At 43.4% G+C, this 25,702-nt stretch overlaps 2 protein-coding genes and 1 pseudogene across 5 annotated transcripts in view; 2 read left to right on the forward strand and 1 right to left on the reverse strand.

Moving 5' to 3' along the window:
- Positions 1-20,436, reverse strand: part of ARL3 (ADP ribosylation factor like GTPase 3) — a 35,882-nt gene extending 15,446 nt beyond the window's left edge. Inside the window, exons 1-3 of the mRNA XM_059398462.1 lie at positions 20,185-20,436; positions 13,431-13,574; positions 7,478-7,594 (exon numbers count right to left, since the gene is read on the reverse strand). Coding sequence (XP_059254445.1) covers positions 7,478-7,594; positions 13,431-13,574; positions 20,185-20,187 — 264 coding nt within the window. The 5' untranslated portion in view covers positions 20,188-20,436. The remainder of the gene's footprint in view (positions 1-7,477; positions 7,595-13,430; positions 13,575-20,184) is intronic.
- SFXN2 (sideroflexin 2) overlaps positions 1-25,702 on the forward strand; it is a 58,143-nt gene that overhangs the window by 13,142 nt on the left and 19,299 nt on the right. The window contains exon 1 of one of the 4 annotated variants that reach the window (XM_059398459.1): positions 20,502-20,615. The exons of 1 other annotated variant lie outside the window; for it this stretch is intronic. Coding sequence is in view for 2 of the 3 variants with exons in the window: in XM_059398461.1 (XP_059254444.1) it covers positions 20,877-20,951 (75 nt within the window). In the remaining variant the exon portion in view is untranslated. Of the gene's footprint in view, positions 1-20,501; positions 20,616-20,672; positions 20,952-25,702 lie in introns of those variants that run through there. 2 more of the 4 variants (XM_059398461.1, XM_059398458.1) reach the window with 2 other exon arrangements.
- LOC132015375 (heterogeneous nuclear ribonucleoprotein A1-like) lies at positions 161-1,446 on the forward strand (annotated as a pseudogene).

A 25,702-nucleotide genomic window follows, 5' to 3' on the forward strand; every position in this document is an offset into this window, starting at 1 on the left:
CTCTAGAGAACCATTTAATGCTCAAAACTGGGGTTTGTCAATCTTTTTCTGTAAGGGGTCAGGTGGTAAGTATTTTAAGCTCTGTGGCCTATACCATCTCTTTCCTAACTATTGAACATTGCTGTTGCAGTCCAAAAGCAACCATAGAAAATCCATAAACAAGTGGACGTGGCTGTGTTCCAACCTTCTTTATTTATGGACTCTGAACTTTAAATTTCATAATATTTTCATGTGTCATGAAATCTGATTCTTTTGATCCCCCCCACCACCACCACTTAAAAATGTGAAAGCCATTCTTAGCTCACAGGCTACATAATAATAGGAGGCAGGCTGGATCAGTTTGTCAACCCCTGTTCTAAAGTGAGAATTTCTTGGGATTATTTTTTTCTGCCTGTGGACGCTGCCAAGTAAGCATCTTTAAAGTCTCCCCTCCCACCGCTGTCATGTCTAAGTCAGAGTCTCCCAAAGAGCCTGGAGGGCTGTGGAGGCTCTTCATCGAAGGGCTGGGCTTCGAAACAACTGATGAGAGTCTAAGGAGCCATCCTGAGCCATGGGGAATGCTTACAGGCTGTGTGGTAATGAGATCCAAACACCAAGGGCTCTAGAGGCTTTGGGTTTGTCATGGAAGCCAAAGTGGAAGAAATGGATGCAGCCATGAACTTGAAGCCACATAAGGTGGATGGAAGAGTTATGGAACCAAACAGGGCTGTCTCAAGAGAAGATTCTCAAAGGCCTGGTGCCCACTTAAGTGTGAAAAAGATTTTTGTTGGTGGCATCAAATAAGACACTGGAGAACATCATCCAAGAGATTATTTTCAACAGTATGGAAAGCAGAAGTGACTGAATTCATGATTGAGGCAGTGGCAAGAAGAGAGGCTTTGCTTTTGTAATATTTGATGACCATAACTCTGTAGATAAAACTGTCATTCAAAAACATCGTAATGTGAATGGCCATGACTGTGAAGTAAGGAAAGCCCTGTCTAAGCAAGAGATGGTTAGTGCTTTATCCAGCCGAAGAGGCTGAAATGGTTCTGGAAACTACAGTGATGGTGATGGAGGTAGTTTTGGTGGGAATGACAAGTTTGGTCATGGAGGGAACTTCTGTGGGTGAGGTGGCGTTGGTAGCAGTCGAGGTGGTAGTGGCTATGGCGGCAGTGGGTACGGCTCTAAAAGATTTGGTAATAATTCATTGACAGTTATAACAATCAGTCCTCACGTTTTAGACTCACGAAAGGAGGAAATTTTGGAGGCAAAAGCTCTGGCCTCTACAGTGGTGGAGGCCAATACTTTGCCAAACCAGGAAACCAAGGTGACTGTGGCAGTTCCAGCAGCAGCAGTGGCTATGGCAGTGGCCGTGGGTTGTCACGACTGCCAGGAAACAAAGCTGAGCAGGAGAGGAGAGCCAGAGAAGTGACAGGGAAGCTACAGGTTACAACAGATTTGTGACCTCAGCCAAGCACAGTGGTGGCAGGGCCTTGCTGCTACAAAGAAGACATGTTTTATTTATTTATTTTATTTTTATTTTTTAAAGATTTTATTTATTTATTTGACAGAGAGAGAGCACAAGCAGGGGGAGTGGCAGGCAGAGGGAGAGGGAGAAGCCTCCACAAAGCAGGGAGCCAGCTGTGGGGCTCGATCCTAGGACCTTGGGATCATGACCCGAGCCGAAGGCAAGACGCTTCACTGTCTGAGCCGCCCAGGAGTCCCTGAAGACGTGTTTTAGACAATACTCCTGTGCCTGGGCAAAAAACTTGAGGACTGTATTTGTGACTAATTGTATAACAGGTTATTTCAGTTTCTGTTCCACGGAAAGTATAAAGCATTCCAACAGAGGGTTTTAACGTAGATTTATTTTTTTGCATTCATGCTGTTGACTGCTCAATGTAATATCTGATCACCAGGCTCAATGTGTTTTTCCAAAAAAAAAAAAAAAGAAAGAATTTCTTTTTACACTCTAGAGATAAATGGAAAGAGTTAACCAGGTAACTAAATGTATCGAGCTTCAACCCTGCTCTTCTAGGCAGTGTGGAGACTAGGGTAATAGGTCTTTTCAACCAACAATGAAAGACTATTAAATACAGACAAACTAATATAATGCATCACCCACTGCCACTCCAAGCTGCTTCTAAAACTGGCAGACAGTGCTGAGCCACAAGGCCTTAGAATCTAACTCTGGGGATTCAGCTGCACCCCCAGACTTGTTTAATCTCAAATGGCTCCAGAAAATAATGAAAGGGTACCCTGGAATCCAAAACACTGTCTGGAACTGGCAGCCTAAGGTAGTGGGAAGAAATTCCTCTCAGGTAGCTCAGACCGACTTTTACTGGAGTGTCTGAAAATTCCTGGGCACTCTCAGCTAGTAAGAAATGTGGAGTCTGGGTCATACTACAACTACCTTGCATTCTCCCCTCAAGGTGTTAGGGCCTGTGATTTAAAAGTAGACCAGAACGGCTGAGGTCTCCTTATTGAGCCTCATGGTCATTAATGTCTTTCTATATTCCTCTTATTTGGCTATTTCTTTCAAAGTACCTTAATCCAGCGGATGAACAGAATGAACTGTTACTTCTCTCAGCCACCTGCTTTTCCCTAACTCTTGACTCAGAAAGCATGAGAAATCTATAGCCCAGCCCCACCAGTTTTATTGAGGTATAATCGGCATACAGCACTGTAGAAGGTGTATAGCGTAATGATTTGACTTCAATCTACAGTTTAACTCACTTTAATTTTTGAAAAAAGATTTTATTTAATTATTTGTCAGAGAGATAGAGAGAGAGCACAAGCAGGGGAAGAGGCAGGCAGAGGGAGAAGCAGGTTCCCCGCTGAACAGGGAGCCTGATGCAGGGCTCCAGGACCCTGGGTCATGACCTGAATCAATATTTTTAGTATTTTATTTATTTATCTGAATGAGAGTGAGAGAGTTCATGAGCAGGGGGGAAGGGTAGAGGGAGAAGCAGACTCCCCACAGGACAGAAGCCTGATGTGGGACTCGATCCCAACACCCCGGGATCATGACCTGAGCTGAAGGCAGATGCTTAACCAAGCCGCCCAGGTGTTTCCCCCTTCACTTCAATTTTTAAGCAGTTTTTTTATTTACAGAATAACTGGATAGACAGCACAGAGAGTTCTGTACATCTACCTCCCCCAGTAACCTCTTGCTTTAGTGTGGTGCACTTCTCCTCACAATTCATGAACCAATAGTGATACATCCAGTTCATTCTTTGTATTTTAAATTATGGATTTTTTAAAAAAAGATTTTATTTATTTGACAGATCACAAGTAGGCAGAGAGGCAGGCAGAGAGAGAGGGGGAAGCAGGCTCCCTGCCGAGCAGAGAGGCCGATGTGGGGCTCAGTCCCAGGACTCTGAGATCATGACCTGAGCCGAAGGCAGAGCTTCACCCACTAAGCCATCCAGGTGCCCCTAAACTATGGATTTTGACTGATCTGCACTAACACGTATGCACCTTATGGTTTCATTCCGAATAGTTTCATCACTCTAAAAGCCCTCTGAATGTCACCTATTCATCCATCCATCCACTCTCCCCTAGAGTTCTGGCAACCACTAACTTTTGACTTGTAGAGATTTTTTTTTTTTAATTTTAATTTTATTTATTTATTTGACAGAGTGAGAGAACACAAGCAGGGGGAGCAGAGGGGGAGGGAGAAGCAGACCCCCTGCTGAGCAGGGAGCCCCATGCAGGACTTGATCCCAAGACCTTGGGATCATGACCAGAGCCAAAAGCAGAGGCTTAACCATCTGAGCCACCCAGGTGCCCGAGATTTTTACCGATTTCTATAGTTTGCCTTTTTAAAAATGGCTTATAGTTGGAAAAAGAAAGGATGTAGCCTTTTTCAGACTGACTTTCACTTAGTAATATGCATTTAAGTTTCCTCCATGTTTTTTTGTGACTTGAGATCCCCTTAAAAATTTTTTTTTCATTTCTTTTTATCAAGAAATAATATGCTATTATATAGATGTACTACAGTTTGTTTATTCATTTGCCTACTGTAAGACATCTCAGTCGCTTCCAATTTTTTATAATTCTGAATAAAGCTGCTATAAGCATTCACACGCAGGATTTTGTGTGGATATAAGTTTTCATCTAATTGGGTAGATTAGAGTGATTGCTGGATCACACAGTTTAGTAAGATTATAGTTAGTTATGTAAGAAACTGCACACTGTCTTCCAAAGTAGTTGTACCATTCTGCATTTCCACGGGCAATGAATAGAAGTTCCTGTTGCTCTTCCTCCTTGTCAGCATTTGATATTATCAGTTTTTTGGATTTTAGCCATTCTGGTATGTATGCAGTGGCATTTCATTGTTTTTCAGTTCCCTAAGATGTTGATTACCTTTAAATAAGCTTATCTGTGTATCTTCATTGGTGAGGTGTCTTTTGTCCCCTTTTTAATTGTTTTTTTTTGTTTTCTCACTATTGATTTTTATGAGTTTTAAGAGGTGTATGTGTTGTGTGTGTATTTTAGGGGAAGAGGGGCAAAAGGAGAGGGAGAGAGAATCTTAGGCTCCATGTTCAGTGTGGAGACTGACGGGCTTGATCTCACAACCTTGAGATCATGACCTGAGCCAAAATCAAGAATCAGATGCTTAACCAACTGAGCCACCCAGGTGCCCCTCTTTGTATATTTTAGATAGAAGTACTTTATCCCATGTGTGTTTTGCAAATATTTTCTTATTTGCAAATATCTCTTATTCAAATATTGGCTTATTTCTTAATTTTCTTAATAGTGTCTTTCTCAGAGCAGAAGTTTTAAATTCTAACACAGTATATCTTACACATTTTTGTCCATTTCATTTGGCATGTTTTCAAGCACTGGAGATACAAAAGTTGAAACAAAACAAAACAAAGACAACAAAGTCCCTGTCTTTGTAGACATTACATTCTGGGGGAGGAGGGTAACAAAAAAAAAACCATTTCTGATGGTGATGAGTACCAACAGATCTGATCAAAGAAAAGAAAAAAGAAGCAGAGAAAAATGACAGTGCCAGAAGGGTAGGGATAGGAGTCACAATTTTAAATACAGTAATCAGAGAAGGTCTCAGTGGTAAAGTGACATGTGAGCAGAGCCTTGAAGGAGGTGAGGGAATAAGCCATGAGGATATCTAAGGGAAAAGCATCCTAGCACTGCAAATAGCAATGACCAAGGCCCTGAGGTGGGACTAGGCCAGTGCTGTAGGAACAGCAAGCAGGTCAGTGTGGCTGGCACCAAGTTAAAGAGGGGAATGAGAAGACAGGTAAGACAAGCCAGAAGGCAGGGGGCCGGTGTAAGAACTTTGGCTTTATTCTGAGATGAGAAACCTCTGTGTTAATGGGATCACTACAGATATAGCACTGAGAAGAGACGTTAGGGAGGAAAGGCAAAAGCAAGGAGACCAGACAGGATGACACTACAAAAATCAACGCACAGTAGCAGTGGGTGGGAAAGAAGTGGTCAGATTCTAGAACTATTCTAAAGGTAGAACTGACAAGATTGGCTGATAGGTCAGAGATGGGGAGCGAGAAGAAAAGGATGACTCCAAAGCTTTTGGATGAATGCAACTGTCATTTACTGAGAAGAAGTTAGAAGAAGCAGGTCTGGCGAAGGGTGGATGAAGATAGGAATTTGGTTCTGGACATGCTGAGGATGACGGGACTTACTAGCTGCTGAAATGGAGATGTCAAATAGGCAGCTAGCTATATATGAAATGAGGTTCAGGGGAGAGTTTCCAGTTGGAGATAACGGGGTGGGATTCACCAGCATTTAAGTGGTAATCAATGCCTTGAAATTGGATGAGGTCACTTAAGCCACAACTTAGAGAAGAAAAGCACGGGCCTGAACTCTGGAGCACTCCAACATCTGGAGGGACACAAGGGGGAAAATAGCAATGGAGACTGAGAAAGAGTAGCCAGTGAGATAAGAGGAAAATCCAAGATAGAATGGTATTCTGGAGGGACGCCTGGGTGGCTCCGTTGGTTAAGCAGCTGCCTTCGGCTCAGGTCATGATCCCAGCGTCCTGGGATCGAGTCCCACCTCGGGCTCCTTGCTCGGCAGGGAGCCTGCTTCTCCCTCTGCCTCTGTCTGCCATTCTGTCTGCCTGTGCTCGCTCGCTCTCCCTCTCTCTCTGATAAATAAATAAAATCTTAAAAAAAAAAAAAGAATGGTATTCTGGAAAACAGGGGAAGATAATGTGTCAATGACCGCAACACTGACTTCCTTAACTGTATGGCTAAGTCAAGTAAGAGGACGATGGAAAACCTTAGCAGTCCGGAATTCTTCGTGGGTCTGAATGGACAGCTCGAGAGAGAACAGGGGGAGGAAATGAAGACAGAGAGCTCAGAAAATTCAGAGTTTTGTTTTAAAAAGAAACTGAGGACTAGGACTGTATCTGGATGGGATATCCAGCCAGGGCAAGAGCTTCTTGTTTTTAAACAAGAAAAACCACAGGCTATGTGCATGCCCATAGAATGATCCAGTAGAAAGACACATAGGAAGCAAAAGCAGAGAGTGAAGTTATTTGAAATGCAAGATGGTTTCTATTGGTAATGAAGGCACCAATATGGCTGACTTTACGGCAGTTCCTTGTCTGTGGGCAGAATTGTAGTAAATGCAAACTTTCCAGTAGAGTTTAATGAAAATAATATGCAGTGCTTCCCCCCCCCCCCAAGTTCATGAGACCCTCTGGTTTTAGGCCATGATCATGACACAAAGTACATAAGGTAGGGTGGATGAACTGAGAGGCTCATGTATTGGAGAAATGAAGTACGAGGATAAGTGAAATCTCCAAGAATTCCGAAACAGTAGTCGTCTAGAAAGTGACAGTGGGCTGGGAGCTAAGATCTCGGCCCTTCCTGAACGAATGCTGCCTGAGCCAGAGAATCAGTCCCCCATGCACAGGGCAGCTGCTTCTACTTCTGGACAGTGACAATGATAGGAGACTTCTTATGCTGAGTTAAACTCTGCCACCTAATACTCCCCAGACTGCCTCATTCCGTCCTCTAGAACTATTCATGACGAGGCACAACTCTCTGACTTAACATAGCTCTTGAAGCAACTGAAAACAGTTCCAAGTTTCTTTTCTGGGAAGAACATCTGTCTTTCAACCATTCCTTATGCATCATTATCTCCAGGACCTCCACCATCTTGCTTGCCTCTTCGGGATACTCTTACTGATTTCCTTGGGACGGTGAAGTCAGTGGCACTATCTTCTGATTTCCCTTTTGATGTTCAAATCACTGTGGTAATTAATACTTTATTTTGTCAAGGTGAGTGCGGGCACAAGGCTGTACTTAGCAAAAGCAAAACTCATATACAAATTATACAAAGATGTTTCTCTCTCACAATCTGTAGTCTCCTGCTAGCCCTAATCATAGTCACTCATGTTAAGCAGTGGAATTACTGACAAGAAAGAACATTACAGTGTTAATATTCCTCACACACTGTAGAAAAGACTATGAATTAGTACATCAGAAGGAATACTTACGAGAATATCAGTATTTTCAAAATAATTTCTCCAGTATGGTCTGATTTTTCTCTGTCCACCAATGTCCCATACATTCAGTTTAAAACCTTGTGATTGTACACTTTTGATGTTAAATCCCTGAAACAGAAGCAAAAACACCAAGCCTTATTAAGTTTTGAGATAATAATTTTTTAAAAGATTTTATTTATTTATTTGACAGATCACAAGTAGGCGGTGGGGGGGTGGTTGGTGGGAAGCAGGCTCCCACTGAGTAGAGAGCCTGATGCGGGGCTCGATCTCAGGACCCTGAGATCATGACCTGAACCGAAGGCAGAGGTTTAACCCACTGAGCCACTCAGGCATCCCTGAGGTCATAGTTCTGACAAAGTTATATTTTACAGCTATGTTATTTATTAGTTGTGAGATACTCTGCCAAATGTGATACTGGTAATACTGAAAATAGTCTGTTATGATAGGAAAGAAAGAAATGTGTTTCTACATGCTTACTATATTTGGGTTTGGAGTCAATATTAATGTCATGGCTAACATGACACCTTCTGTAATAAGTGTACACACATGCACACACACGCACGTGTACACACATACACACCCGAGGACAACTTGGAATGAGAATAGTTCTGATAATCAACACTAACAGATTATTACATTTAACTAACAAAAACAGAAGCTGAATCTGAAGACTCAATAGAACAAAATAAATTCCAAATTTAAAAAGAAGCAAGAGGTACAATCTGGAAGATAGGATTCTTTAAGAAATTTCTTCGTATGGGTTAATCAGGAAAAGGAGGGAGCTGAAGTCACGATGCTATGGGAGAAGCCGATTTGTAACTGGGCTCTTAGCCCCACGAGGTAAGGGATGGCCTGCGGGAATAGCATGTTCAAACTCTGAAGTGGGGCCCTCAGTTATAGGAAGTGATGCAAATAAACAAGTAGGCACTGGCCACTGTTCTTTCATAAGCATTTCTGATGAACTTGAAAGTATTCATTTTCAGGACAGTGATTCAGGGTGGAACTCTGAGGAAGGTGAGCAAATCAGGGGCAGGTGGAACTGTGAGCTGGGAGTTGGTGTGGAGAGAAACAAATTAACAAGACCTCTGGGGTTTGGAGAGAAGGCATTTCACGAGCCGTAATTAAAAAATAAATCTTTTTCTGAGAAGGATATAGTGAAATCAGGACTTGAAAAATCCAGTCAACAGCTTGCTACCACAGAAGTGACATTTCATCCAGGATAACTGGAGTGAAGTGGGCTTGGGGCTGCCCCATCTGGCAGCCAGCCAGTACTATTCGCCTCGTGCAGAAGGATAAGGCACAGTGTGACGGCACAGGAACACTGCCACCCAATTGCCACTGAGGATAAACAGACTATAGGGGATACCTGGGGACGATGCTGACTCCAGCGCCTGTAAGATGCCGATGACTGAACAAATTAGAAGTTGAAGAACTCTAACGGGAAGTGGCTTCAGCTTATTTTGTAAAAGGCAGCTTCATTCTGACTTGTTGACAAAACCACTCTTGTGTGCTTAAAAATTCTACACTTAACTACAATATTAAATGTCAAAGCCAATAATGTCAAATCTAGAATGAAGGAGGAGATGAGTAAGAGTAACTCCTGGAATTTGACCAAATGTGTCAACTGCCTTAAAATTCTTGCAGTCATCCAAAAAAATTCTGTAAATCATCAAAAGAAAAAAAATTCTATTAAGTCATCAGACCAACAAATCTAAGAAATTATTCGAAGGAAGTAATAATGGGTGCGAGCATTTAGAGATGGGTATTACATAAATATTTACATACATTAACAATGTAAAAAGATGTTCAGGATATATTATTCAGTGAAAATGATAATATGGTATATTCTTTATGAGTCATTTTTATTTTACTTTTTTATTTTGTTACGATTTTATTTATTGACTTGACAGAGAGAGACAAGTGAGAGAGGAAACACGAGCAGGGGGAGTGGGAGAGGAAAAACAGGCTTTCCGCAGAGAAGGGAGCCTGATGCAGGGCTAGATCCCAGGACCCCAGGATCATGACCTGAGCTGAAGGCAGACGCTTGACTACTGAGTCATCCAAGTGCCCCTATTTTACTTTTTTAGAAAAGATTTTATTCATTTATTTTTTAAAAAGATGTATTTATTTATTTGACAGGCAGAGATCACAAGTAGGCAGAGAGGCAGCCAGAGGTGGGCAGGGGGAAGCAGGCTCCCCGCTGAGCAGAGAGCCCAATGCGGGGCTCGATCCCAGGACTCTGGAATCATGACCTGAGCCGAAGGCAGAGGCTTTAACCCACTGAGCCACCCAGGCGCCCCAAGATTTTATTTATTTGAGAGAGAGAGAGAGCAGAGTGAGGGAGAGCATGAGGGAGAGGGGCAAGAGGAGAGGGAGAAGCAGGCTCCCCACTGAGCAGGGAGCTGGAAGTGGGGCTTGATCCCAGCAGACTATGAACACACTAAGCTACCCAGGCACCTGTCATTTTTATTTTTTATTTTAAATATACCCATCATAGGGGCACCTGGCTGAGTCAGTCAGTAGAGTATGCGACTCTTGATCTCAGGGTTTTAAGTTTGAGCCCCATGTCAGGTGTAGAGATTAAATAAAATAGAGTCTTTTAGGGGCACCTGGGTGGCTCAGTTGGCTGGGCATCTGACTCTTGGTTTTGGCTGGGGTCATGATCTCAGGTGCTTGAGATCCAACCACATGGGCCTCCATGCCCAATGCAGAGTCTGCTTAAGATTCTTTCCCCTCCCTCTCTGTCTGCTCATGCTCTCTGTAAAATAAAATCTTTAAAAAAGAAAATAAAATCTTTAAATATACCCATCACATACATGCATAGAAAAAAAGGATCTATTTTTTTTTTTAAGATTTAATTTATTTATTTGAGAGAGGGAGCACGAGAGCTAGACAGAGAGGGCATATGTACACAGAGAGAGAGGGAGAGCGAGGAACAGACTCCCCACTGAGGACGGAGCCTGATGGGGGGCTCAATGAGCCAAAGGCAGAAACCTAACCTACTGAGGCACCCAGGTGCTCCTACTTCTTCTAATATAAAACAAAACACAATGAAAGCTTGTTTTCCTAAAATTTTTTTAAAGATCCCAATGTGGGGCTCAAACTCACAACCCTGAGATCAAGAGTCCCATGTTTTGCCGACTGAGTCAGCTAGGCACCCTGAAGGCTTGTTTTTACAGAATAAATATGGGGGCACCTGAGTGGCTCAGTTGGTTAAGCAGCCATTTATCTCTTGATCTCAGCTCAGGTCTTGACCTCAGGGTCATGAGTTTAAGCCCCTTGTTGGGTTCACACTGAGTGTAGAGCCTACTTAAAAATAACTAGAAAAAGGGGTGCCTGGGTGGCTCAGTCAATGGTTAAGCATTGGACTCTTGATTTTGGCTCAGGTCATGATGTCAGGGTTATGAGATCCAGCCTCCTATTGGACTCTGTGCTCAGTGGGGAGTTTGAGCTTCTCGCCCTCTCCCTCCACCCAGTCTGCACACATGCTTGCTCGCTCTCTCTCAAATAAATTAAAAAAAAAAAAAAAGAAAGAGGGGTGCCGGGGCCTTCTGTTCAGGTCATGATATCAGCGTCCTCGGATCGAGCCCTGCATCAGGATCTCTGCTCAGCAGGGAGCCTGCTTCCCCCTCCCATCAATGCCTGCCTCTTTGCCTACTTGTGATCTCTTTCTCTCTGTCGAATAAATAAATAAAATCTTTAAAAAAAAAGAATAAATACGAAAACTTGACATCATATAATAACAAGGTCACCTATAACATACCAAATAAAGCCTGAAAGTTAGAATTGGAACTTTGAGTCCATTACCTAAGAGTTCATTTCCATGTTCACAGTGCTGGATGCCCTCATTTTACTGGTACTCTTAAGAGATACAGCCTACTGCTAATACTCAATTAAAAAGAAAAAACCCTAGACTTTTCTTTTTCTGGCAGAAATCCTGACACAGTAATATGTGTTTTTAGCCCTTCCAGGCTAGACTACTGTAATTTGCTCCTCCTTAGGCTATACATTAAATTTGCTCAGAAGCTGTAAAATTGCTCATTTGGTAGCAATTGAAATGACTTTTCTGCAAAAAGTTGCAGATCAGTAAGACTCACAAGCTGTGAAGTACACACACCAGCACAGCCATTCAAACCTGACACCAAACTCATATCACAGTATAGTGGTGGAAAATGCTTTAAAAAACTCTGCTTTTGCTAAAACCTCTAATGCTCAAACACTTTAAAGTGACTAAGACCAACCGGGCTGTCCTCTAGTTAGGAAACCCGACAGGTTGGTCAAAGGTCAAGCTTTCTCAGGCTTTCCTACTGGGAAGGAGGTCTAAAGAAGGAGGGTTGGTTCCACTTAGATTTGTCTTTCAACTTCCACACTGCCAGCACCACTGTTGCCTTCTCCTTTGTGTTTTGTTGATTAGCCCTAGCCAAGAGACTGGATTAAAAAATATATGTGATTTTTAAATTAAAAAGTCATATATATTTGTATTTATTAAGTCTGAAAAATATACACTAAAATTTTAACAGTTTTTCTCATAGTACTCTGGTTTTTTCTTTTATATTCTCTCTGTATTTTCTTTTTTAAGATTTTATTTACTTACTTGAGAGAGCGAGTACACACAAGCAAGGGACATGGGGGTGGGCAGTGGGAGAGGAAGAAGCAGGCTCCCCACTGAGCATGGAGCCCAACGTGGGGCTTGATCCCAGGACTCTGAGATGATGACCTGAGTCAAAGGCAGATGCTTAACGGACTGAGCCACCCAGGTGCCCCTTCTCTGTATTTTCTGCACATATTAATTTCATTATGAGAAGATTAAGCTATTTTTTTTTCAAAGTAATCACTTAGAGCTGAGGGAATTAATTGTCTTGAATATATATACGCTTATTTTTTTAAATTTTATTTGAGTTGGGAGAGAGAGAGAGAGACAGCATGAGTGGGGTGAAGGGCAGAGGGAGAAGCAGAGTCCCTGCTGAGCAAGAGCCCGATGAGGGGCTTGATGCTGGGAGTCCAGGATCATGATCTGAGCCCAAGCCAGACGCTTAACCAGCTGAGCCACCTAGGCGCCCCTATACATGCTTATTTTATTTTATTTTATTATTTTTTTTTTTTAAAGATTTATTTATTTATTTATTTGACAGAGAGAGATCACAGTAGGAGAGAGGAAGGGAAGAGATCACAGAGAGAGAGGAAGGGAAGCAGGCCCCCTGCTGAGCAGAGAGCCAGATGTGGGACTCGATCCCAGGACCCTGAGATCATGACCCGAGCCGAAGGCAGCGGCTCAACCCACTGAGCCACCCAGGCGCCCCTACATGCTTATTTTAAATGATTTATTTAAGAATTGGTAAAATAGGGGTACCTGGGTGGCTCAGTGGTTAAAGCCTCTGCTTTCAGCTAAGGTCATGATCCCAGAGTCCTGGGATCGAGTCCCACATCGGGCTCTCTGCTCAGCAGGGAGCCTGCTCCCCCCACCCCGCCTGCCTCCCTGCCTACTTGTGATCTCTGACTGTCAAATAAATAAAATCTTAAAAAAAAAAAGAATTGGTAAAATATACATACCATAAAATTTACCATTTTAACCATTTTTAAGAGTAGCGTTCAGTAGTACTAAGTGCATTTACACTGTTGAGCAACCATCCAGCAGCCATCCACAGAAACTTTTCCATCTTACAACTGACTCTCTGTGCCCATTAAGCACAAACCTCTCCAATCCCCTCTGTCTCCAGCCCCCTTTTCTACCTCTGTCTCTATGAATTTGACTACTCTAAGTACCTCATAGCTATGGAATCTCTTGATTTCTTTTTGAAATCTTAGATGATTTTTAAATTGTATAGACTTTTCTCAGTAGCAAAACTTGAGGGTGGACAAAACTGTATTTCCCATTTTGCCTTCCATATTGCTATGATCACTTTCCATATGTCACATAAGCACCTGGGGCCAGGGCAGCGCTTACCTGTGTAGGTGTAATGTGGCTAATGTCTTCAGATGCAAGCTGCTTCAGAAGAGTGGTCTTGCCAGCATTATCCAAGCCCAGGAGAAGGATCCTCACCTCCTGGTCTGGTGCACTTTTCAATTTGCGCAAAATTGAGAGCAAGCCCTTAAACAACCGTGAAGAAGAGAGATTACTTTTGGGGCACTGACTTTGACATTAGTAGATACCAGATTATCTTCTTGAGAATATCTCCTTGAAAAAGGTTCTTGGTTGTGGAGAGCTCACAGTATTACTTTCCTGCTCAATGTCATTTATTCCATTTGCTTCCTCCTCCTAAGTTTTGGCAGAAGTACTTCAGCAAATTTAGCAACTCAATAAATAGCATGGCTTATTCCTGTTCCTCCTATTAATCTAGTTTAGCAGTCACCCCCAATCTTCTGGGAGTGTGAACTACAATTCATATTCCTAAAGCCTTTCATACACACTTAGAGTAGAGCACACATCCTATCAGACTATAGGTAATTGATTCTTGTATTTTTCTCCTACGGTATATTCACTCCTAGACTGAAGTTATAGCTTTGGTCTCTCACCATGCCTGGCACTTATTAGACGGACATTAGATAATAACTGTTGAATTTAATACAGTTATCACCCAAGTAAGTGCAAGATTTTACAGTGCTACACACATACACACACAAAATACAAAAAAAGTTTTAAAAAATTGTTTCACTTTATTTCAGTTTACATTTAAGATTTCAGCATTAAAAATACTCTATCATGATCTAAAAAAAGCCCAATGCATGGTATAAATTATGTTTTTCAGATGAAGAATCTGCTACAACAGAGAGGTTAGAACATTGCCAAAGTCAGTCATGAAGAATAAAAACAATCACAATTTAACCAGGGTATTTTTGACTAGTAATTTAATACAATATTTGTTTCTTGTTTTTATTATTTTTTAATGGCTAGAAATAAACCACTTTGCTTTTTAGCTACAAACATAAGAAAAATCGTGTAAGATAGTTATTTGTTCTGTCTTGCAGCTGACAGTCTTGTTCCAATGAGTTACAACAAGAATCAAAGAATTCCAGAGTTTAAAGGGCATATAATCTAATCTCCCAGCCCAAGCAGAAATTCCTTCAAGCTGAGTCTTAGAATTATATAAAATGGTTATTTTTTTTTATTGTTATTGCACCAGGCAATAATTCAAACCAGCCTGTTCACTAAGATCAAATAACCATTCTGTGAAATAATTCTCAACAACTGAGTCTTTGGACAATGATATGCAAATATGCATAATTATTAAGAATTCCTTTCTGCCTCAGAGATTCTTTGTTTACCACTCCCAGTATTCCGTATTTGCACCGACTTGCAAAGGATTACATTAACCTCTCTGTGCCTCATTTTTTTCCACAATAAGATGGAAGATTTAGCTTAAGACAGAAAGACAAATTCTATACCAAAAGATTTAGGCAAGAGTGATTGATTTCAAACAAACCAAAAGATAGGCAGTTCTTTTTTTTAATTTTTTATTTTTTTTTGGCACGACATTTTTCTCTTGTTTTTATCTTATCTGGCCTTGAATACTCTTGACACCATTCCTTTTTTAAACCGTATTTATGAGAAGTCTCCCTGGCTTCTATTAGCTACATTGCAATCATTCATTTATAATACCACCTTTCAGAGCAGTTAAAATTAGAATTCTGAGATCCTCAGGGGACTGGTAATATAAAAAGGCTAGAACAGGGAAACACATTGTACTACTCATCCTGAGTTCTTGATTAGATGTCCTCATTACCTCTTCCAATAAAATTATAAAATAAGCAAAATTTATCACATCAGTACATGAAACGACAGTACAGGTAAAATTCTCATGTATTATCTGCAAGTGCAGAAATCAGGAAAGCTGTTTCTATAAAACATTTTCAAGGTTCAAAATGAACGTTTTAGGTTTTTCCTCACATGTCTCCTCTTTTAAAACAAATCTGTAAATAAAAATACTGCTTTCTGCAGACTGAGACTTTTTATACACTCATTATATTTGAAAATTGAACAACGAAGAGAAAGTAATTTCTATTCATCTTAAAAGGAGAGAAGCAGGGACGCCTGGGTGACTCAGTTGGTTAAGCAGCTGCCTTCGGCTCGGGTCATGATCCCAGCGTCCTGGGACCGAGTCCCCCATTGGGCTCCTTGCTCAGCGGGGAGCCTGCTTCTCCCTCTGCCTCTGCCTGCCATTCTGTCTACCGGTGCTCATTCTCTCCCCCTCTCTCTCTCTGATAAATAAATAAAATCTTAAAAAAAAAAAAAAAAAGGAGAGAAGCAAAGCACAGAAGAGAAAACCATTCTAGCTATACCTGGACTTTATTAACCTAAAGGTATCAAAAAATGATACTTATATTGGGGCGTCTGGGTGGCTCAGTGGGTTAAAGCCTCTGCCTTCGGCTCAGGTCACGATCTCATGGTCCTGGGATGGAGCCCCGCATGGAGCCCCACATCTTAAATTCATCTTTCTTACATGCATAATCAAGCCCCGCATTGAGGCCCTCATCGGGCCGCATGGAGCCCCGCATCCGGTGCTCTCCTCAGCAGGGAGCCTGCTTCCCTTCCTCTCTCTCTCTCTGCCTGCTTATGATTTCTGTCAAATAAATATATAAAATCTTTTTAAAAAATGATACTTATACATTTCTAATAAGTGATTTTCCTTATCAGGAAACAATGACTTCATATGGTTTACCTTTAAGTGAAATTACAGAGAAATGAAAAGTTCAGCTACTATTTTCTTCTATCAAAATGATAAATGGCATGTGAAGCATGGTCTAGGGAAGACAGATGCAAATACAGTACAGCATCATATTAACCCAACTACCGAGGACAGGGGATCACAGGATTATCGGGGTTTGCTAAATAGGGAAGAGGATATTTATAGATATCAGAGTTCTGCCTGAAAGGTACAAAGTAAGCTGATTTAAGAGGCTGGAGGAAAGAGAACAGAGTAAGTCTATGTTTCTAAACATAAGAGTCCATACTTTATTTTAAATGTCAAATGAAGGGAGATAGCCATTAGAAGTTAATTTTATTATGAGGCTGAATTTTGCAGTATAAATACAAGGAAACAAATTTTTAAAGTGCATTTTTGGTTCAAATACCCAGTCATTCATTCCCTCATTCACATTAAATATCCACAATGTGCCCCAAGTACAACAGTGAGCAAACCAGACATGATTTCTGTGTAGGATTTGCACTCCTTTGACATTAAAGGTGATTTAAGAAATCAGAGCTTTAGTTAATTGTATAAAGTTTATCATCAGCATGTGTGCATATAAGTTATCTGCACCCTGGTGGACAGAAGTGGTCTGACTCAGTCATAAAAAATCTAAACAAACTTTCTAAACTTTCTACAGGCAAATTATGAATAGATGTGCTATTGACTACAGATATTTTACCTGCCCCCAAATCAGCTTCAATTCAACTACTGGCAGAGGCAAGGTGCCCTGACCTGAAATGATACAAACTAGGTCATTAGGAGAAACTGGGGTGGTGGAGGGTGAGAGAGGAATGTGATGGTGGATGGAAAGTGTATGTGGCCTTGAGGAGCAGTTAGAATTTAAATATTAAGTAATCCGACTGTCAAGAACATGCACTCCCCATAACTAGCTTAAATGGAACTGACTTCCATGTATCTTTACCTCTTTAACAAAAAAATTATGCTGCTAAGGCAGCCCTTATTAACTTCAGGAACTCGTACAGTTTTGATAGGGAGAACCTCACCCAAGGTTGTTCTTTCTCCTCATCTCTCTACTGAATAAATACAATGTTTCCTGAGGGGGGCAACACATGGGCATTTCCTCAGGAAGAGTGGGCTCCCACCTCACCAGAGTCCTAATTAAAAACATTGGGGGCAAACAAACAAACAAACATTGGGGGCTGGGAGGTGCCTGGCGGGCTGAGTGACTCTTGATCTCTGGGTCATGAGTTCAAGCCCCACACTGTGGGTAGAGATTACTTAAAAAACAAAAACAAGGGGCGCCTGGGTGGCTCAGTGGTTAAGCCGCTGCCTTTGGCTCAGGTCATGATCTCAGGGTCCTGGGATCGAGTCCCGCATCAGGCTCTCTGCTCAGCAGGGAGCCTGCTTCCTCCTCTCTCTCTCTCTCTCTGCCTGCCTCTCTACATAAATGTGTTCTCTCTCTGTAAAAAAAAAAAAAAAAATAAAAAAAAAAAAAGATTTATAAAATAAAAAAATAAAAAATAAAAACAAAAACAAAAACAAAAACATTATGGGTTTTCGAATTTCATACACGTAAATTCATCTTTCTTACATGCATAACCGTTGGCACCTAGAAAACGGGAACCAGGAACAATATTTATATCTTAAGGAAAAAATGCTATGAAGATTAAGTGAGATGAGGAATGTAAAGCATAGTGCATAGTACACACTCAAAGCCATAGTTGTATTTTTTTTTTAATTTTTCACTGACCATTTTCTGACCCCAAAACACAATTTTAGGAACGATCTTCAAATGCTGAACATGCTAACTACCGCTAGGTTCATATATGTAGAAAGTACTCCATAAATAATTTCTGAATGAAGGAGTCATCTGTTAAATAGTGATGACTTAATGCACTAACATTACCATTATCTTAGTATTTCACTGAAGACTTAATATCAAAAGGCAGGGCTAAAATAGCTGACCAAAAGTTCAGAGAAAACATCTGGGCTTTTCAATAAGAAATAAAATGTATTAGTCATAGCCGAAGTTGTTTAAAAAGCAGAAGCAAAAACCTGGGACTCAGTCTCCAGTTGTACAGTTATCATAGGGATGGGTGGGACACCAGATGTGACACACTTAATTACACCACTGATGGTTTAAATTCTATGTTCCACTTTCAGTTCTAAGAATAGCTCACACTTTTGGAGATTAAAAAAAAAAAAAAAGATGTATTTGGGAAACCAGATAAAGAATCCAGAATGATTTGCCCTAATTTCATATTGTTCATTTTAGGAAAAAAGAAAAAGCAAAAAACAAAAACAAAATCTGTCTTGATCAATGAACACAACAGTTGTATACAATAGTGCTGCCGCACTGTCAACTTGCTATCTACAGTGTTAATTTGCACTGGACACATGAGCAGTGGTTAATTTATTGTGGCCTATAATTATAAATTAAGCAATCATGAAATTACACAGTCCACTTAATTGATAACAAACTGGGAAAAGCTAGCTAAGTCTCATGCGTTTCTCATTTATGATGACATCTCATTCTCTGTTGGTTTGGCATGCCTTTTTCATTCCAATTCTAGTTATTTTCTGTGTAAATATTTATGTTTGTACTCATTTGTTGAGAAAAACTTAGCCTTTAAATGGACAGCTCATGTATAAATGATTAATAAAAAGAAAACATGTAAAAATCTGTTTAGCCTGAGGTTAATAAAACTGCAATGTAGCAAGTGTGAAATGTGATTGGCAACTTCAGATCAAATAATTCCACTTCTTTAACAATCTGACAATGTAAAATCAATTCTTTTTCCTATCAAAATTTACTCACTGGATAATTTGACCAAAGGTGCATGCATTTTTTTCCCCCTCCTTGCGGACATCTAGTCTTTTCTTCATAAATTGATAGAGGTTGGGCATTTCTGAAGTCAAAAAGGACCGCAGGGTGGGGAAGTAACTCTAAGTTTGAGTGCCTGGCTCTGTGCAGCTGGTAAGCCAACTAACCTATTCTAAACGTTTCAAAGTTAATTTTGCTTTGACTTGCTCTAAAACTACTTAATTCCATGTCAATACCCTCCAACTAACTGCACAGAAATCAACAAGAAACAGTGTGTCAACAGTCAAATGTTTCACACATCATAATTCACAATTTGGGGAAGCTTTAAGTCTGACAGAGAAAACCCAATTGAGAACCACTCCAGCTTTAGTGTCCCATTCTTTTTAGTTTGGATATCCCAAGGTGAGATTAAGATCTTTGTTTCTGGTGTGGTCATATGTAAAAGGTTGCAACAGGTTTGAAATCAAATACTAAGGACCGGGCAGCAAATCTGCCTCCTTCGATACGGATTAAGTATCGAAGGGAAAACAGGTCATCACAATCAACCAGACTTTACAGAACTCTCAGCAAATAACTCGTTGCTGCAGAAGTGAGCCTGCCACGCAGACACCAAGACGGCGTAAAATCCACCAGGCACCCAGTGCAAGCGGTACCTCTTTGTGTCCTGGGATTTACACCCCTCCCCCCAGAGGCAGGCACATCTCGAGGAAGAGGAAAGCTAGGCTGCCATCTCCCCTGCATGCACCTCTCCCATGCATGCACCTTTGGTCAAATTATCCAAAGACAGTAGCCCTGACCCTTCTCCCTGCTTCTGGCGGGACCCCGGTGGACCCACTTTCCAGCGGTACGGGAAGGCCGATTCCCTAGGACGATCTAAGCCTGCATGCGGAGGCTGCTTTCCGCAGCTACTCGGATCCGCCCTCGCCCCAGTCCCTAGTAATGATGGAGCCCCAGCTCTGTACCGGGATAGCCACGCAACCTTCCAGCCCCTTTCCCTAGTTTCGGACCGGCTGCAAGCCCCGCCTTCCTCCCCAGGCCCAGGTCTCCTTCCAAGGGCCCACCTTCCGGGCTCCCCGCTGCCCCCCGAAACCAATCCAGAACCCAGACAGCAGGCTGAGCGCCGTCCCATTCCCTCCGTGGCTTCAAGCGCAGTGCCCCGCCCTGGGCCTGAGGACGGGAGGGGGGTGACCGGCCATCTCCAGAGGGGCCCGGGCCCCCACACTCACCATCCTCCCGCCGAGTCCCTCCTCCTCCTCCTCCTCCTCCTCCTCCTGCCTCCCGGTTACCAGGGGCAACTGCTGCGGCACCGCCCCCGACGTCCCTCGCACGCTCAGCGGAGGAGCAAAGCTGCCGTACGGGGAGGGGTGCAGCTCCGCTTTTCCCGAAGTGCGCAAGCGCGCCAAAGTGCCCGCCCACGCGCAGGCGGGCTGCTGGAACGACTGGAGCCGGCTGCCGGCTGGTGGAGACCCCGCGAATGGTTAAAGCTCGCCCACGTGGCTGGTGGGCGCCGCCCAGCCTGTGATTGGTTGGGAAGGAGCAGGGCGGGGGCGGGGCGAGGGGCGGTTCCCGGGCCGAGGCCGCTGGTTAGTACTGACTTGGCTTCCGACGCAGTGTACTTCTTTTGGCAGTTGTCTCATTGCATTCTTCCTGGGACCAGGTAAGGGGTCTTGGGAGGAGGCCGCCTGCCACACCTTCCTGTAGACCGCACATCCCGCGGAGGAGCTTGGATTTCTGTCCTGACTGCCCAGGCAGGGCTGCTGCGGGGGCTGGGCTTCCACCTGCTGTATCCACGTGGCGCGAATGGTAGCCTGGGGCTGCTCAGTGACCGCTATATCTTGTGGTCCCGGCGCCATAAGGCCCAGCGGAGGTGTTGGGCGCGTTATGGGCTGTGCATCTATCTCCACATCTCTGTGTTAGGATGGAGGAGTCCCGCAGGGGGGAGGCTGCCTGTGGAGGACAAGAAGCAGCCTGGGGACTGGCCCTGAACACTGAGGTGAGCAGACAGCAGGGTTGAAAGGCGTTTTGGAATGTCCAGGTTTTGCTAAGCAGCGTTGGACCACATGGTGCGCTGTCTGCAGCCCCGGAGGAGGCAAAAAAACCGGCCCGCTTTTACAGGCAAGCGAGAGCGAAAGGGCCTCTGTCTGGGTGGGTTGAGAGACGCTACCTCCCAGCCCTCCCCCACGCTGAGAGCGGGTAGAAGAGTTAATCCCATAATGTGCCAGGTCCTGTTCTAGACTAAGGAGACACAGCAAGGGACAAAATCTGCCCTCATGGAAATTACATACTTTTTAGTGGAATGCTTTTCACACAAGATTTCATTTCATTCTCACAGCCCTAGAAATTGCTATTGCTATTCTAAGCAGTACAGAGTCGGGACTTGAACCTGGTTCAGCCCCTGGAGGAAGTGATTTTAACACTCATGTGTTGTCTAGGTTGGAGGAACAGGAACGGCTTATATTTGTGTTGTAAGCTCAACTTTTTAAGAGTTGGTAGAGTGTTGGCACTGGTGATAAACCTGTTTGCAGTCATGTGTGCGCCTCTTACCTCCTTCACTGGGTTCTTGTGCAGATAGGTGAATTATTGTATGTCAAGTACATAAAATATTGCCGGGCATATGGAAAGTGCTACATAGGATTTAGCTCTTACTGCTTCGTCTAGGTTTTGGAGCTTTGCCCCTCTTCCTACCAGCAGGCTTTCCAGTCCACTTAACATCACTGGAACGAAGGCGGATTTTCCCTGAATGGTCCTTAACTATTTATGCATTCAGCTAAAGTGTGTGTGTGTTTTTTTTAAAGATTTTATTTATTTATTTGACAGACAGAGATCACAAGTAGGCAGAGAGGCAGGCAGAGAGAGAGAGAAGAGGAAGCAGGCTCCCTGCGGAGCAGACAGCCCGATGTGGGGCTCGATCCCAGGACCCTGGGATCATGACCTGAGCCGAAGGCAGAGGCTTTAACACTGAGCCACCCAGGCGCCCCTAAAGTGTGTTTTTAAAGTCTGTTCACGGCATACCTTCTTCAGAACCTTGGAGAGAAAACTCAGTACAGAACTTTGAGTAAGTAGATGCAAGATGAGTGGCTAATTCGGAGCATGCACTCCTACAATCTCCTTGTCTCTAGCCTGTTTGTTCTTTTGTGAAAAAGGCAGGGCAGACTTCTCTTTCTGAGTTGTCTGGTGTCTAACATCATGGTTGCCTTGGAGTCACAGGAGTGTACCTGGGCCTGCCTGTGTAATTACTAGTTTCATTGTCCAGCTTTTTCTAGGTGGCTTTGGCACCAACCCTTGCCTATCTCAAGTGGTCTTTGTGTTTGGTCTTCTTGAGTCTGGCTGCCTTGATCTTCCTCTAATCGCAAGTACCAACGATGATGTTTTGTTTTTCTTCCTACCTGGGGATCCAAACAGGGAAATACTAAGTACTTTCCCTTCTTGCAAGAGGATGCCCAGAAGGAGTTTGGAAGCCTGTTCTCTGAGCTCTGATACTGTTTGTCAGAGAAAATCAACTCTCTCTCTCTCTTTTTAAAATTAACTATATTCCCAGCATAGGGCTTGAATTCAAACCCCAACATCAAGAGTTGCATTCTCTACCAACTGAGCCAGTCAGGTGCCCTAAAACTCAACTCTGTCTGAGAAGGATGACTTCAGGAGAGGTAATAGGTTGTTTCTTTTTCTCTTTTTTTCTTTTCTCCCTCCTTCCCTCCTTTCCTCTCTTCCTTCCTTCCTCTCTCTGTCTCTCTCTTTCTTTCTTTTGGCCTGTTGTGGATGGAGGACCCATCTAAGTGACCCCAAGCCTTGTGACCTTGGGAGAGTAGGCCCTAGCTATTGTCAGATTGTTGGACGGATGGACAGGACTGGAGCTGTGGTAAGCTCAGAGTTGTGTGTAATGTTCAGCAAGCTGACTCAGTTGATGGGAATCTTTCTAAACATCAGTTTCTTCTTCGGTAAATTGATAATCTTGGATCCTCACATCTTTTTTTTTTTTTTTAAGATTTTATTTATTTATCTGAAAGATAGAGCTCACAAGTAGGCAGAGAGGCAGGCAGAGAGAGAGGGGGAAGCAGGCTCCCTGCTGAGCAGAGAGCCGCATGCGGGGCTCGATCCCAGGACCCTGGGATCATGACCTGGGCCGAAGGCAGAGGCTTAACCCACTGAGCCACCCAGGCGTCCCAAGATCCTCACATCTTTGAGCTGTGATATCCTCCTATCCTATAAGCAAAGGGAATTTTTGGTCAGTCACCTGTTTGATTTCCAGCTTCCCCCTTGTTCCCAGTAGTCGAACCATATTCCTTCAGAACTGAGGCCACCCTGGACATGGTAGTGACCTCTTTAGGGAATACTAGATGTGGCTGATGTGGGAAGAGGGAGACTAACTGTTCCAGAGAAAACCTGGAGACCAGATAGGACTCAATATAGGAGGTACAGCTTTGTGACCCAAAGCCTGCTCTTCTGTAACCAAGATAGATTATGAGTGACTTGAAAGAGTGACTTCCTTGATGCCCAAGGAGCCCAAGAATAAGATGGAATGCATTTCAGGCAGGCACTAAGTATCTTTAGAGGGCCTGGGAGCATGAATCTTCGATCTGCCAGGGGAGGCCAGCTTTAGGCAAATAACTGTACGTAATGAGAAAGTGATGATTACAAAGCCAAGTGTGTTACAAATGAGGATAAGATGCTATGAGGGTATATGACGCAAGGGTTTGAGTTTGCCCTGGAGTCATGGAACTGTGCCCACTGGGGGGCAGCAGATATTGCGGGGGGGAGAATTTTTTTTTAAGATTTTATTTATTTATTTGACAGAGATCACAGGTAGGCAGAGAGGCATGTTAGGGTGGGGTGGGGGGCTCAGGCTCCTTGCTCAGCAGAGAGCCTGATGTGGGGCTTAATCCCAGGACCCTGAGATCGTGACTTGAGCTAAAGGCAGAGGCTTAACCCACTGAGCCACCTAGGCACCTGGGAGAAATGTTTTAGACATAGAATTTAGATTTGGGGGGGGGTATATATATATATATATATATATATATATATATTTAAGATTTTGTTTATTTATCTGAGAGTGTGCACGTGTGTATGCAAGAGAGAGAGAGAAAGAGAAAGAATGAGCAGGGCAGAGGGAGAGGGAGAAGCAGACTCCTTGCCAACAGGGAGCCTGACCTGATGTAGGGCTCCATCCCAGGACCCTGGGATCCTGACCCAAGCTGAAGGCAAATGCTTAACCAACTGAGACACCCAGGTGCCCCTGGCCTTATGTTTTTTTGTAAGACAGGAACTGGGCAACTCATATGCTGACCTCTGTAATGAGGGGAAAGTTTCTTGAATAGTTTAGCAAATGATTACCCCTTCATGGTAAAAGTACTTCCCTTATGAAAGGCAGAGGACACTCCAGTGTTGGGTTAAGGGTGGAAAGAGATGTCCAAGGACAGGCTGTGTGTGTTAAGAAGGCAGCATAGCATGTTCGGAACACCTGGGTGGCTCAGTCCGTGAAATGTCTGCTTTCAGCTCAGGTCATCATCCCAGGGTTTTAGGATTGAGCCCTGCTTTGGGGCTCCCCGCTCCACGGGGAGTCTGATTCTCCCTATGCACCTCCACCCCCGCCCTGTGCACATGAGCATTCTTTTTCTCTCTCTCAAATAAATAAAATCTTTTGCTCTTTGCTGGCTTTCTCCAGCAGAGGGGCTGGAGCCCCAGCTTGGGGCTCTGTAATCCAAGGCACTGTGTGATCTGCCAGCCAGGCTGACAACTCCTTTTATTTTAGCCCCATGTAGAGTCAGGGAAGGTAAATTCTTGTCTCTCTCCCATTCTTGGGTTCAGTTGTGACTGCACGAAATAGCTTTGGTCTTTGAACCAGCCTGTAAGAGGCCTAGTCAGCCTGTCCCCAGAGGACAAAGCCCAGAGCTTTCCCTTGGGCTTTGTGGTGGAGTGAGAGAGGCCTAAGTCTAGCAGTGGACAGTGGACACTCACTGTCTGGCTTCTGACTTCTTCAGAGGTCGCCACTCAGTGGCAGCCTCAGGGCCAGGGGAGGGTGCCATGAAGACTCCATGGGGGCCTCCCCTTCTGTCCTGGCTCCTTCCTCCTGGGAAATGACCCAACCTCAGCATGTCACTTGCTGAAGTCTCTCCCACCTCAACAACAACAAAAAAATCTAAAAACCGACCATCTCTCTCTTTACTGTATTTGTTGGCTCCTGAAGCCTCCTCCTTCTCTGATGATTCTTTCTCATCTATTTGGGCTTCCTTTTTTGGGGGGCTGGCCTCTTAAATGTCGTGGTTTTCAGACTATGCCCTCAGCACTCTATTTTTCCCATTCTGTGTGTTCTCACTGGAAAATTTTCTCTGAAATGGCCTTGATGCCGCTGACTTGTTTTAATTCTAACTCAGATCTCTGCACTTTCTTTCTTTCTTTTTTTTAAAGATTTTTGTTTATTTATTTGAGAGAGAGAGTGCAGGCCCAGGGAAAGGCAGAGAGAGAAGCAGATTCCTCCCTGAGCTGGGAGCCCGATGGTGGGGCTCAATCCCAGGACCCTGAGATCATGACCTGAGCTGAAGACAGACGCCTAATCACTGAGCCACCCAGGTGCCCCTCTGTACTTTTGTTTATTTATTTGTTTAGAAGATTTTATTTGTATATTTGACAGAGAGAGAGAGACAGCGAGAAAGGAGACATAAGCAGGGGGAGTGGGAGAGGGAGAAGCAAGCTCTACACTGAGCAGGGAGCCCGATGCGGGGCTCGATCCCAGGACCCCCGGATCAT

The sequence above is a fragment of the Mustela nigripes genome, chromosome 4 (genome assembly GCF_022355385.1).
Source record: "Mustela nigripes isolate SB6536 chromosome 4, MUSNIG.SB6536, whole genome shotgun sequence".
NCBI lineage: Eukaryota > Metazoa > Chordata > Mammalia > Carnivora > Mustelidae > Mustela > Mustela nigripes.